This window comes from Pelobates fuscus, chromosome 4 (assembly GCF_036172605.1).
Source record: "Pelobates fuscus isolate aPelFus1 chromosome 4, aPelFus1.pri, whole genome shotgun sequence".
Lineage (NCBI taxonomy): Eukaryota > Metazoa > Chordata > Amphibia > Anura > Pelobatidae > Pelobates > Pelobates fuscus.
The window spans coordinates 342,097,566-342,112,707 of NC_086320.1; the positions used below are offsets into that span (position 1 = coordinate 342,097,566).

At 38.9% G+C, this 15,142-nt stretch overlaps 2 protein-coding genes across 3 annotated transcripts in view; one reads left to right on the plus strand and one right to left on the minus strand.

The window, feature by feature from the left end:
- Nucleotides 1–3,156, minus strand: part of LOC134609082 (uncharacterized) — a 414,098-nt gene extending 410,942 nt beyond the window's left edge. Inside the window, exons 1-2 of the mRNA XM_063452473.1 lie at nt 2,989–3,156; nt 964–1,073 (exon numbers count right to left, since the gene is read on the minus strand). Coding sequence (XP_063308543.1) covers nt 964–1,073; nt 2,989–3,055 — 177 coding nt within the window. The 5' untranslated portion in view covers nt 3,056–3,156. The remainder of the gene's footprint in view (nt 1–963; nt 1,074–2,988) is intronic.
- Nucleotides 1–15,142, plus strand: part of MINDY3 (MINDY lysine 48 deubiquitinase 3) — a 286,417-nt gene that overhangs the window by 187,496 nt on the left and 83,779 nt on the right. Inside the window, exons 1-5 of one of the 2 annotated variants that reach the window (XM_063452470.1) lie at nt 4,153–4,245; nt 6,812–7,023; nt 8,329–8,408; nt 14,030–14,090; nt 14,858–15,025. In XM_063452470.1, the coding sequence (XP_063308540.1) occupies nt 6,930–7,023; nt 8,329–8,408; nt 14,030–14,090; nt 14,858–15,025 (403 nt within the window). In that variant the 5' untranslated portion in view covers nt 4,153–4,245; nt 6,812–6,929. Of the gene's footprint in view, nt 1–4,152; nt 4,246–6,811; nt 7,024–8,328; nt 8,409–14,029; nt 14,091–14,857; nt 15,026–15,142 lie in introns of those variants that run through there. The other variant, XM_063452471.1, reaches the window with a different exon arrangement.

Here is a 15,142-nt window from a genome sequence, read left to right on the forward strand (position 1 = left end):
GCAGGGATCCTTAGTAGGTAGGTTACAATTATAGTGTTATAATATACATACACAAAAAGCCAAAAGAGTAATGAACAGGACATCCCCATATCTCTAATGGATAGAAAAAAAGACTGCCTTTTGGGAAGGGTTGGATATATGTATAGAAATGTCAGAGTTATATTTCCTGTCCTTTCTGCTGTGCGAAAAATGGATAATGCGTAAGTCAGAGGAGAAGGAGGAGGAGTAGTGGCACTGTCACTCCTCCTCCTCCCCTAAAATATAAGCATTTTATAAAGATAACATCTTTATGAAATGCTCATAAAGACTGTGATGAAATTTTACTGAATTTCCAAACTAGTTATAAGATACTATAAGACAAACTAGTGACTACCTTGTCTTATGTCAAGATCCGTCAAACCCCCAGCCGTCACTAGTGAACAGAGATTTTGTTTATCGAGGCTCCTGCGGTCTCCGTCTCAACTGCTTTTCACATTGGCTTTTATTTCTGACCTATGCTTTGCTTTTATTTCCCTTTATTAATTCTAGAGATGAGATTTAAGGAACACACCAAGCACCATAACCACTACAAGTCTCTGTATAGTGGTTATGGTGCCAGGAGTGGTCTGGTGCACTCCCACCTCACACCATTGTAAGTTGTCAAACTGTTTTTTTGTTTTTTTGACGGTCTGACTTCCTACATGGGATCAGTCGCTGCATAGCTCATTGGCTGAGAGTGATCAGCTAACACTCTCAGCCAATCAGCTAGCTCTGCACGACAAGGCTTAGCTCAGGAGAGCTAAGAGAAGTTACAGCTCTCCGTCATTAATATTGGAGGCATGGAGTGGTGTCCGGTGGACCCCAGGTAAGAAGTCAAACCTTTCTACAGTAAGTTGTAGTGGTTATGATACTTGGAGTATTCCTTGGAACTTCCCAGGACCACGTTATAAAGATCCATGGTGGCATTAGTTAGTTTAACCATACCTTTTCTAATAGTTGTGTAATAGTGTACTTTTCAGCTGTTTTTTTCTTTGCCTTTTTTTGCATGTTAATTTTAATCCTCTCCTGTGCTGACAAGCCACAAAGATCAGGTCCTAAAATACAAAAGACAAATAATTAGCCTACATATTTTATAAGACTTTTATAGAAGATATATGATTGCACTTAGTATAGATTAGTTTGAGATACATTCAAGCGAACAGCTTTCCAATTTTATAAAGACACTTTAGACTTTAGTCCCAATAGTTTTACGCTTCATTTTTGTTTCATTGTGACAAAACATTGCAGTCCTATCAATCAGACAGTGCGGACATGGACAAACTTGTAGGCACTGCTCCCTGGGAGTGAGTACAAAGCGTGCACCGGTGCGCAATCACCAGTGCTATGTGTCAAAAGTTCCACATGCAGCAACAGTTATCATGGAGATTGACACACGTTTTGGACTTACTTACAGACACTTGCTCATGAGAAGCAATGAGTGCGAGGCTCTCCACATCAACATTGGCATACCAACTCATTGGTATGAAAGATGGGATATCTTAATTCCTAGTTCTCTCACTGACAGAGCTACACTTTAATTAAATGGATACTAGAGACACCCAGAGCATTTCATCTCATTGAACTGGTCTGGGTGCAGTTTCCCTGTCCCCCTTTTGTCCAGCAATGTAAAACCTTACAGTTTTAGAGAAACTGTGATGTTTACATTGCAGTACTAAGACAGCCTCTAGTACCTGTCTATCAGCACTATACGGGGAGTTTACCGGACTCTAGGTCTCCTAAATGACGCTGGATTCCCTCATGCTTTGCATGAGGACCTCCAGCCTTAGTGAAAACCCCATATTTATTTATTTATTATTGCAATTTATATAGCGCCAACAGATTCCGTAGCGCTTTACAATATTATGAGAGGGAAAGTATTGAGGCAATGCTTTCCTATGGGGAAGGCCTAATGTGCTCGCAGCCCTCAATGAAAAGTGCGTCATCAGGACGCGTTAGAAATGTATTGCTATAGAGAGGTAGCCCCTAAGTCAAATGCTCACATTCAGGGATAAGTAACTATCCACATTAATTAGGGGTCTTCGCTAAAGATACAGTGGACTGCAACTCCCATCATTCTCCAGGAGGTTATGCTATCACATGGCATGCTTGATGCTTTGATAATGAATCTCAGAATTAGACTCAACTGTCAGCTCATCTTTGCATTAACACTAAGATATTATGTCTTTTTAGACCAAAATTACGTTTGTGCAAAATAGAATAATCATTCACTTGATTAGAACAAAAAAATGCAAAACAATTTAAGTCTGACACAGTAAGAATTGCAGAGGACAAACTATTTTGTAGCGTATTACATGTTGCCGAATGACTAAAAACCAAAACTAAATTTTGTAGTAGTACACATAAGAATCCTGCCATCGGTTCATAAATGTGCTGTATATCACAAGGTACAAATGTAAAAACAGAAAGAAGATACTATACAAAATGAGTGCTAAATAAATAATAATACAATGCAGAAACAAAACAAAAACCCTCTTCTGTGTTACCACACAAATAATAGTTGCAACCTTGGTATTTCATATCAGCCAAAACTGGAACAGAGTAGGACCCTGTCACAAGATAAAAAGCCTCTGAAAATTCAAAATACTCTCCACTTAGGGTAATACTGTATGAACCATGAGAATAGCTCAAGGTGTATAATGCTCTCACAAATTAGATGGTAAATCAGGCTTTTCTGCCCATCTGGGGGAACAACTGCTAAACTGTGAAGTATAGAGTGTGGAGCATATGGGGTGTAATTCTTACCCTCTAACAGGCTCCTACTCTGTACCAGTTTTAGGTGATACTAATACCAAGATTGCAACTATTCACTTATATACTGGTGCTGGTATCACACGCCATGTATAATCCCCTCTTGGACTTGTATTTCTTTGCATGGTACACATGTCCACAATAATGCAAAATCATGATATCATTAAATTTAGATTTCACACTGTCATTCAATCCACTCACCCCCATGTCCCCCTTTCTGCTTCCTCTTGGGTTTGTTGCTTTTTTTCCCTTTTGCCTGGCCTCCCATGGCTGACAGATTCTGTTAGCAGAAAGAAAAAGAAAACAACAATCACCAACTCAGAGCTCAGGAGAGACTTCCTGCAGCACCATGTGCACACACAGCGTGGCTCCCAGCTGCTACGGACCCCGAGCAGGGACAAACTACCTCCCAATCCACTCACACCACATTATACACCAAAACAGAGTGTTTTCTTATATTATTGTATGTGTTGTTTCATTATTTCATACAGGAACACAGCCGTAAAATCTAATAATGTGCATTAAATATAATATTGCTGGATGACACTATTTGCATGTTTTGTTTTTTACAATTTTGAGGAAGGATCCCATGTTAGGTCATTTACATCCCTCATACTATGTTTATTTCTATTTTATTTAGTTTGTTTCATGCACATACAGCAGCAGAACAACACGTCACAGAGTTAGATAACGTTAAATATACACATAGAGACTAATATAATGTGTGTATTTTATTTAGTTTGTTTCATGCACAAACAGCAACAGAACAATAAGTGGCAGAGTTAGATGTTAAATATGCCCATATAGAATAATTACTTTTTTTTTTTTTCTTTTATTTGTTTCATGCACATACAGCAGAAGAACAATAAGTGATAGAGTCTGATGTTAAATATGCACACATGGAATAATAACTTTTTTTTGTATTTTATTTGTTTCACGCACATACAGCAACAAAACAATAAGTTACAGAGTTAGATTTTAAATATGGACATATAGAATAATTCCTTTTTTAATTTTTTTAGATTTGATTTTATTTTGTTTCATGCACATACTGCAACAGAACAACAAGTGACAGACAGAGTAAGGTGATGATAAATACACACATGTAGAAAACGTAGAATAACGTAAAATGCAAAAAAAACTATTTTATTTATTATTTACTGCTTTCTGAGGCGTTTACACCATAAATAAATAAAGCTATACACAGTTATATAGCTAGGGCACACTATGCAACGCTTCGGAACTACAACTCCCGTCATCGCTCATCGAGGCCCTAGGTACGGGTGGAATCACGGGAGTTGTAGTTCGCTTGAGAACTCATCAGGCCGTCCGTTGTTTTTATTTTATTTTTTCTTCTGAGGGCACGCGCCGCCGGTTTCCATGGTGACAGGCCTCGCCCGGTGGTTTCCGCTTCCTGTTCCTGGCTCTCACCTGAGTCAGTGCTGCCTATCTGGGACGGTGAGTGTGAGTGGTGGGGGGGCTGGCCCTCTGTAGGGTGGGTAGACAGACAGGGATTACTGAGCAGCCAGTCAGCCTCTGGCTTCTTATAATACATTGGGTTTTATTAATTAATACAGAGTGATGGGAGCTTTATTCAGTAAACAAGGAAATTGTAGTGAATTGGAAATCAAAATGCAAACATTTTTTATAAAAAAATCCACTAAAATACTGTCACAGCTGGAGATATATATATTATTTCTTCAAATCCTCTTATTTTATCCTGAATGTTACCGTTTGGTTTTCAAGTCTCCATAATTCTTTGTTTAGTCATTAAACAGGCAGGGTATTGGGACAGGCAGGGTTATTCGCGAACGTGAGAATTGTTCGCAGATTTATTGTAAACATTGGCACTATTTTGTTCTCTAAAGTGAATTTCAAATTTTAGGCAAAGAAGAAAAGGACCGACTTGTAGAATTTCTCCAATTAGCACTTTTTAAAAAAATATTTATATGTATTTTTTTTCTTTCTATTTGGGTCTAAGGTTGTTTCCATAATTCACACCCTGGTGAATAACCGTGAGTTGTAATTTTAAACTGTCTGATGAAAATATTTTAACGGAAAACAGCTGATTCCGTTTGTTATTTTTATTGTAGGCACACTAAAACGGGGTTCTCTGTCCTTTTTGTATGAGTATGTCATGATGAACTTTACTGTAGTATCTGTTAAATCAGCTGTGTCATGCAATACCTCCCATGGTCCCCAGCCTTTGGATCGCCCTAGCCACCTGTCATCCACCTCCTCATCTTTATTGGCCCTAGGGCCTGCAAAACATACATTATTTTTGTTTTTTTGCTGCCGATTTCCGTGTGTCCTCTTTCACGGTACTGCCCAAGATGATGGTCACTGCGTATCATAACCTCTCTCCTTCCTTGGACGTGAATGTGAAATCACAACGATGCACAATATAAGTTAGTTCTGTGTTGACTTGTTATTGTGCGTGAGTAAACTTAGATGATCCATGGTGCCCTTCTGCCCGAAGTGACACAACAACGGAAGAAGGTGACTAATGACCAAGACAGCTAATGACAATGTTGACAAAGGATGTGGAGTTGACTAAAGCTCCATCCTTTGTCATGTTCCAGGTAAAACATAAGAATATGTAGTCCCCAGCGTCTGTTTTTCCCCCACAGGAAAGCATTAATTTAGTACTTGACTACGGGGAGGTCTAATGCATGTGGGGCATTTGCCGCGCATGCGCATTAACAGCCGCTCATTGCGGGATGTCGGACGGGGCTGAGTGTCGCCCCAACACTGAGGGACATCGGCGCTGGGCTAAGGTAAGTAAGTAAATAACGGGTTTTTATCGCTTTATTTATTGCAGAGGGGAGGCGTGAGGGAGAGGGAAACCAGGGGGAGCGATAGTGACAGATATACTGCTTTGTATTCCTGGCACTATAGTATCCCTTTAACAATGAAAAATTACAGAGTGTCTCTTTAAAAGACCACTCTAAACCCCATAAATACTACAGTTTATTTTAGTTCCTATTATGCAAGAAGTCTATCAGTGCCATAGAAACATAGAATGGGACAGCAGATAAGAACCATTCAGCCTATCTAGTCTGCCCAGTTTTCTAAATACTTTTATTAGTCCCTTGCCTTATCTTATCTGGACGATAACTTCATTCCTATCCCATGCATGCTTAAACTACCTTCCTTTGTTAACCTCTAACAATTCAATTCGAAGGCTATTCCATGTATCCACAAACCTCTCAGATAGAAACATAGAATTACCACATCCCTGAGTTAAAAATAAAAACAGAAAAACGAGCATTGTGTGAAAAGTTAAACATGGAAATACAGCCTACCCATATAGATATGATCTACACCCCCCCCCCCCCACACTCATGCTGTAACATCAACCCCTCCATCACACAGACTCAGTCACCCTGTCACATCACCCGTCCCTCTCACACACGCAGTCACCCCACACTATTGGCTAAAAAAAAGGTGTTTAGGTAAAATATACATGAACAACATTGCAATTTTAGTGGCCAATTAGATGTATGCACGTATTTTACCCTTCTGTAGAAAGCAGGCACCAGAGAGTGTAAAACCTGTACAACTGGACATTGCAATGGTATTTGGAATCTTTCATTCCTCCGTACTACCGGGTTTATTAGCATGTGGTTCCAAGTTTCACCCATAAGGCAAAATCCAAACACACATTTTGTTTTATGTTTAGAGAACCAATGGAGCTTCTCCTTACTGTGTTAGTAGGGAATATAATGAACTTTATTTTCTTCCCAATCAACATCATATTAATTATGTGATTAGCGGTTAGAATTACACCCTAAATCCATAAGTTTAACTCACCACTTGCTATTTTTAATTGAGAAATAGATTCTACGCATTTTGTGCTGAGAATTTGTCTGGTGCAATTATGGAATTGCAATAACATTGACATACATACCTGGTCAGCCAGCACTCTGATTTCTTGTGAATGAAATTATTCACATCTGGAAAACTGGAACTTTGCCTGGTCAGTAGCTATTTAAAAAGTCATCTATGATTTATTTATCCACAGTTTGTTCTGCTTCACCAATTCACCTACATCGTGCAGTCTGTGAGTGATTCATGTTGAGTGTACAGCAACACTTGAAGTATCATCATTTACAAACAGAAGAAAAGGTCAAGGGTTGATAATGTCAGAAACCAACCAAGAACTGGTGGACTTGGTGTGGGGTAAGAAGAACAGCAAAGGCCTTGCGGATACCATCTTCAGAAGATGGATGCAAGGTAGGTCAGAATTTATTTACTCATGCTATATAGTGAAGTGAATGTAAGTACAGCCTGCAAGGGGTTAAAATCTTAAAAATGCATGTATTAGATGGCTGTTATATGGCAACTTATTGGTTGAGAGCCTCAGATTATTGTTATTCAGTGAGTTAAGCCCTGCAGATATGATATGTGCAGTGGCATCTAGCGGACCCTGGTAAAATGTCAAATTTGTACCCGTTTTAAACTTATGTTGGTATTCTATTCGTCTAAGGCAAAGAAAAGGTTTTTTTAACTATAAGAACAATAAGGATGTGGAATTCTCATCCTGAAGAAGTGGTTTTATCAGAGTCCATACAGATGTTCAAACAGCAATTAGATGCATACTTTCAAAAACAGAATATTCAAGGTTACAATGTAGGGTAATAACTTCTTGATCCAAGGATAAATCTGACTGCCATTCTGGGGTCAAGAAGGAATTTTTTTCCTAGTTTGTTGCAAATTGGGTTTTTTACCTTTTTTGGATCAACAGCAAAAAAACTAATGTGAGGAAGGCTGATCTTGAAGGATGCAAGTCTCTTCAGCTATGTAACTATGGTTATGGTGCTTGGTGCAGTTCTTTAACCCCTTAAGGACCAAACTTCTGCAATAAAAGGGAATCATGACGTCACACATGTCATGTGTCCTTAAGGGGTTAAGGACAGGTCATATTAATCAAGGGATATTTATTAGTTGTCTGGGATCACATTTATTTGGAGGGTTTTTTATTTATTTTTTTGTCCCATGAGTGCACTTACATCAAATCTAAAGTGTGAAAACTATATTTTCGATATATTTCTTTATTGTGAATTTTGCAACCCTTCCTGTTTGCAGTTTCCATGACTTGACAAGCATTATGGATTTTAAATGGTTTGAGGACAAATTTATTTTGTTTCCAATATTTCGCTACTGAAGTATTTTCAGAGTAGAGTTAGAAGAAAATCTGCTCCCAACTATGTTTTAGGATGACAGAATATTTTTTCATTATTGACCTAGTTTTTAAATTGCTTAAATATTAGCCAGTCGCATCGCATACCTGTTCAGGTGGGACACCCACATCACTAAGCTGAATGGTAGCAATTTCAGTGTAGGTTACAACTAATGAATTAATGTCATATTCAGCCATTCTTCTCTTGAGTGTTGATACTACTGTATATGGAAACAGTCATTACTACTGTTCTGAATTATAGAGCATGTTGTATGAGCAAATCGTGTGCTGTGTATTTTTTATTTTTGAGGTTGAAGTGAATGCTACATTTGTTAATTTTGCATTCTGTTTACCTTTAGGATTTGTCTTCAGTGACTCTGAACCAACAGCATTAGAGCAGTTTGAAGGTGGACCTTGTGCTGTAATTGCACCAGTACAGGTATGCACATTTTTAGGTTCGGTTACCATTGTTAACTTACAAATCTCCTGAATTAGACGAGCTCATTCATTGCAAATCCATTGCCTATTTTACTAAGCTCACTAAATTCTTAAAATGGGGTCCCTACTGTTATGGGCAAATGCAAATATTACAAGTTTAAGAATGCAAAATTGTATTTTAAACTGTGTACTTTGTCTTTAACCCCTTCAGGACGGAGTCAATAGTACACGTTCTGATCAAAACAAAATGTAAACAAAAACTGGAATTTGCGCTATATGTCTGTTCAACCGTAATTCACCTCTTTCATATTAAATGCACCCACACTTATTATATATCATTTTGTTCAGGAGAAACAGGGCTTTCATTTCATATCAAATGTTTATATATGAAACCTAATTTATTATGAATAAAATAAAAAAAACTGTGAGAAATGTTAAAACAATTTTTACATTTGTAGTTCCGCCTCACATTTTAGCTGTAAATGTCATAATACTGTTAGATTTTACTGCAGAAAAATGCACATATTTGTAATCAGCGATGTCTCTCGAGTACAACAGTACCCCCCATTAACAGGTTTTATGGTGTTTTGGAAAGTTACAGGGTCAAATATCGAACATTCCATTTTCAAATTGAAATTTGCCAGATTAGTAGTGTTACCTTTGAGACGGTGTGGTAGCCCAGGAATGAGAATTACCCCATAATGGCATACCATTTGAAAAAGTAGACAACCCAAGGTATTGAACGTGGGGTATGTTTAGTCTTTTTTTTAGTAGCCACTTAGTAACAAACACTGGCCAAAGTTAGCGTTCATATTTGTTTTTGTGTGAAAAAAGCAAAAACCTAATATTTGGCCAGTGTTTGTGACTAAGTGGCTACTAAAAATGACTGGACATACCCCATTTGCAATACCTTGGGTTCTCTACTTTTGCAAATGGTATGCCATCATGGGGGTAATTCTTATTCCTGGGCTACCATACGGTCTCAAAGGCAACATAACTAATCTGGCAAATTTCAATGTCAAAAAAATGAAATGCAAGCCTTATATGTGACTCTCTAACTTTCCAAAACACCATAAAACTTGTACATGGGGGGTACTGTTATTCTCGGGTGACTTCACTAAACACAAATATTAGTGTTTTAAAACAGTAAAACATATTACAACAATAATATAGTCCATAAAAGTGCCGTTTGTTTGTAAAAAAAAAATGCAAAAAAGTCACTTTTACTTAAAATATCATCGTTGTAATACAATTTACCAGTTTTAAACACTAATATTTGAGTTCAGCGAAGTCTCCCGAGTAAAACAGTACCCCCTATGTACAGGTTTTATGGTGTCTTGGAGAGTTACAGGGTTAAATATAGTGCTTGCAAATTAAATTCTCTGCACTTTCTCCCTGTGTTGTCAGGCATGTCAATCAAATTTTAATTAATCAAATGACATAATTATGTTAAAAGATTACTTAAATATACACGTAGAATTTTAATATATATACATTTATAGGTATTTAAATTCTACGTGTATACTAATGTAATCTTTTATGTAATTATATGTATTTTTATATATATATATATATATATATATAGATATATATATATATAGATAGATATATAGATAGATAGATAGAGATATATATATATAGATATAGATATAGATATAGATAGATAGATATATATAGAATGTCATTCTAGGTGTATTTTGTTACCAATATATATATATATATATAGATAGATATAGATAGATAGATATAGAATGTCATTTTAGGTGTATTTTGTTACCAATATATATATATATATACCGTATTTTTCGCTCCATAAGACGCACCTCACCATAAGACGCACCTAGTTTTTAGAGGAAGAAACCCAGAAAAAAAAATATTCTGAACAAACTGTCCCATAGTGTTTCTTACTATGGGACAGTTTGTACAGAATATTTTTTTTCTCCCATGTCCCATAGTGTCCCCCCCTCCCATAGTCTTCTCCTCTCTCCCATAGTCTTCATCTCCCCCCCTCCCCATAGTCTTCATCTCCCCCCCTCCCCACAGACTTCATCTCCCCCCCTCCCCACAGACTTCATCTCCCCCCCTCCCCACAGACTTCATCTCCCCCCCTCCCCACAGACTTAATCTCCCCCCCTCCCCACTGACTTCATCTCCCCCCCTCCCCACAGACTTCATATCATCTCCCCCCCCTCCCCACAGACTTCATATCATCTCCCCCCCCCCTCCCCACAGACTTCATCTCCCCCCCCCTCCCCACAGACTTCATCTCCCCCCCCGCCACAGACTTCATCTCCCCCCCCGCCCCCACAGACTTCATCTCCCCCCCCTCCCCACAGACTTCATCTCCCCCCCCTCCCCACAGACTTCATCTCCCCCCCCCTCCCCACAGACTTCATCTCCCCCCCCTCCCCACAGACTTCATCTCCCCCCCTCCCCACAGACTTCATCTCCCCCCCTCCCCACAGACTTCATCTCCCCCCCCTCCCCACAGACTTCATCTCCCCCCCCTCCCCACAGACTTCATCTCCCCCCCCTCCCCACAGACTTCATCTCCCCCCCTCCCCACAGACTTCATCTCCCCCCCCCTCCCCACAGACTTCATCTCCCCCCCCCTCCCCACAGACTTCATCTCCCCCCCCCTCCCCACAGACTTCATCTCCCCCCCCCCTCCCCACAGACTTCATCTCCCCCCCCCCTCCCCACAGACTTCATCTCCCCCCCCCCCCACAGACTTCATCTCCCCCCCCTCCCCACAGACTTCATCTCCCCCCCTCCCCACAGACTTCATCTCCCCCCCCTCCCCACAGACTTCATCTCCCCCCCCTCCACATAGACTTCATCTCACCCCCCCTCCCCATAGACTTCATCTCCTCCCCCTCCCCATAGACTTCATCCCCCTCCCCATAGACTTCATCCCCCTCCCCATAGACTTCATCCCCCTCCCCATAGACTTCATCCCCCTCCCCATATTCTTCTCTCCCATACTGTCCCCCTCCCCTTGTCCCATAATTACTTACCTGTCTTGTAGCGTTGGCCGGCAGCACAGGGCGCACCGCGGTAGTGGAACTTGAATTTCATGTTCCGGATTCCGGCGGGACTGAAAGGAAGTGCGCACTCAGCTTGTGCACACTTCCTTTCAGTCCCGCCGGAAACCGGAACATGAAATTCAAGTTCCACTACCGCGGTGCGCCCTGTGCTGCCGGCCAACGCTGCAAGACAGGTAAGTAAAGCTTCATATTCGCTCCATAAGACGCACAGACATTTCCCCTCACTTTTGGGGGGGAAAAAAGTGCGTCTTATGGAGCGAAAAATACGGTATATATTAATAACGAAATACAGTTAGAATGAAATTACATATGAATATATAATTTATTTCAAATTTTGTTTCAATATTTTATTATTTTATTTATTATTGTAATTATACGTGTATATGTATATATATATATATATATATATATATAGATATATATATATATATATAGATATATGTATATACATATTATATATATGTAACATCATTCTAAGTGTATTCTAATACTAATATTAAAATACATTACGTATGACGTTACATATATATATAATATGTATATATATTATATATATATATATATATATATATATATATATATATATATATAAATACTTTTAATTTATTTTACACGTTTAATGTTTTTTTTACAGATCCCACCAGCAGGGGGACTGTCTGATATTTCAGACAGCACCCCTGCTGGCAGATCCACAGCCAGCTATAGGGGGCCATGTGATCGCTCTTTGAGAGCGATCACATGGCCCCCGGGGGCCTCACTTGCCGGAGGAGGGCTGCCTGGGCTGTCAGGCAGCCCTCCAGAAGAGGATCGCGGCGGAGGTAAGTAGTTGCGATCTCCTGGGGGCTTAAGCCATTACGGCGTTCTATGCCGCCGCAACGGCTTTAAAGCCGCGACGGCATAGAACGCCGTAACGGCGTTAAGGGGTTAAGATATTGCAAACTGACAAGGTGTTAGAATAGAACATATTGTATTTCATACAATGTTCCTTTGATAAATGACCTCTTACCCATATCAGTGAATAAGATGTTCAGACTTTAGGAAGCCATTTCAAATGCTCAGTTGCAGTGGAGCATATGAAATGCTGCAAAGGGGGCCTTCTCATTCACTCAGGAATAATATGAATGTGTATGAAGGTAGCTATCGAGTTTATGTGTTAGAGACAGTTTGTTCAAAGTGAATTCAAAGAAAATTTGAAATATAAGGTCAAAATAGCCGAACTGGAAAATTTCTCTAAATCATCTATGCTTGAACTTTGGCTACTCTTGCCTTAACCCCTTAAGGACCAAACTTCTGGAATAAAAGGGAATCATGACATGCCACACATGTCATGTGTCCTTAAGGGGTTAAAGGAACACTATAGTGTCCCTTACCTTACCTCCCCCACCTGCAAGCAAGTAAAGGGTTAAAAACCATTTCAACATTATCCTATGCTCACACATTAGGACTTCCCCATGGGAAAGAATTGACTCATTGCTTTCCTATGGGCGATTTAAAGACGCTGGACATCCTCATAGAATACATACATGCATAGAAGACAACCCAGTCTGAAAGGAGCACTGTATCTGCATAACCACTGCTGTTCAATCCCCTTTAATATCAAGCCATGTTTATACTTGTTGGCGTATAATCCTAGCTCTCTCAACCAGTCACTGTCATCCAGGTTGGATAAAAATGGCAATGTTGAAGTTCTAATTTAAATATCAGTGAGGCTGAAATGGATGCAGTCAGTGGGTGCTAGGAATGCTATGTTTTATATTAAATATTTCCTAAACATTTTGGTATTAAAGGGACACTCCAGACATATTTCTTAAGCTCGCTGAGGTGTCCTTTTCAACATTTAAAAAAAAATGTTTGTTTTTTTTACTTTTATAAATTAACTTAATTACATCTACCTGGCTTTCAAGCAGACAACACACATCCTATTTCATGGTTTGTTTAGCTCAATGGAGCTAAATTCAAAAGGCAGTTAATTGCTCAGAGCACCTGCCTTACAAAGGCTTCTCATTGAGCTGCATTGGGCAGTCTGTGACTGGACAGCCACAGAAAGTCTAGGTGAGGTTAGAAGGAGAGGACTTGCAAACGAAACACACAAGAGAACTGCAACTTTTGCACGCTCTTTTTAGACATAACCCCAGTGAAAAAAATGCATAATTAAACACGTACGTTTTTCTTTACTTGGGGTCTATTTACTAAACAGTGAGTTTTATGCATTTGGGTAATGGGGTGTCCCTTTATATTTGGGCACTGTGCTAAGGCATTCTAGGGAACATAACATCAACTGTGGACTATATTGGTTACATTGCTTAGACCGCCTCTAAAGAAGATGCTTTAAACATGCTTCAGATGTTCTGTTCTGGTTCTGTGGTTTCTTTGAATGTGTATAGCAATAGCTGTTACATTTTGCCTTGATCTTCCTGAATAAGCAAACGTTTAGAAAAAAAATATATATTTTAGTTAAGATTAGGCTTATTTTGTGGCCATCAAATATCTCTCAAAACTCTTTACAATCACAAAAATCATATAAATAGGAACTTGTAATGATTATTCTCATTGTTTCCACTTTTTATTTTTCTAGGCGTTTCTGCTGAAGAATCACTTGTTTAATATTGAGAAACCTAACTGGAGGATTTGCCAAGGTAGTCTGTCTGTATAATTCCATCTAGCTTCATGTCCATCTGTTTCTTTGTAATAGTGGTAGCAATGGCTAACATTGTGTTTAAATCCATTACATAAAATGCATTGCATTATTATTTTTTTTTTTTTTTTCTCCGACTTTCTTTTTATATAAACGTTGATTATGCCATCTCTCTTCTTTTATTTCTATCAGTAAATAATAATCAGATTTGCCCTCAAAGGAACAATATAGTCACCAAAACAACTTTAGTTTAATGATGCAGTTTTATTGTATGTGTGTGATTAAAGTTCAATTTACAGAGTAGAGGTTAAAAACTCATCTGATTGAAAATAAAACCATTTTATTTTTCATGCAGACTGTTAGTCACAGCCAGAGGAGGCTTGGCTAGGGCCGAATAAGCAAACAGAAAAAAAAGTGATTTAACTCCTAAATTGTAAAGAATCGAACGGTGAGACTTCATGGGCATGACCTATACACAAAACAACTGCTTAATTAAGCTAAAGTTGGTTTGGTGACTGTATTGTCCCTTTAATTGTGTTTTGTATGACTTATGAAAACCTACCAATATTTGTCAATATCTGGTCTAGAGATTCTAGCTAATTTGCACTAGAATAAACAAGCATTTATAGACTTGTTTTCTAAGATATCTTGTAAATGTAATGGAAGGTTAAGCCATAGATATCAAGTTATCTGCCTCCCACATTCCACCTGTATCCTATCTTTACATCAAGCGTATAATTGGTATTGGTGTGTTCATTTTCCCTACAGAGGATGAGCAGAAAAACGCTCTGTGCCAAACCTTGACTGATATTATGGAAATGTCAAATTGTAGCAATTCCAGCACATATTGCTTGGCAACTTGGCATAAGGGAAAGAGCAACCAGGAGACTGAAAGGGAAGTCCGTGCCGAATCAAGTCAACCAGAGGAACAGCCAAGTAAGATGATTTCCCCCCTTGTTTAGTTTAGCTCTTTTACATCTAATGTAACTGCTGTCTTTTAAAACATTGTGTAGAAGTTACACCTGATACACATCTGATTTCATTTTAAAGCCA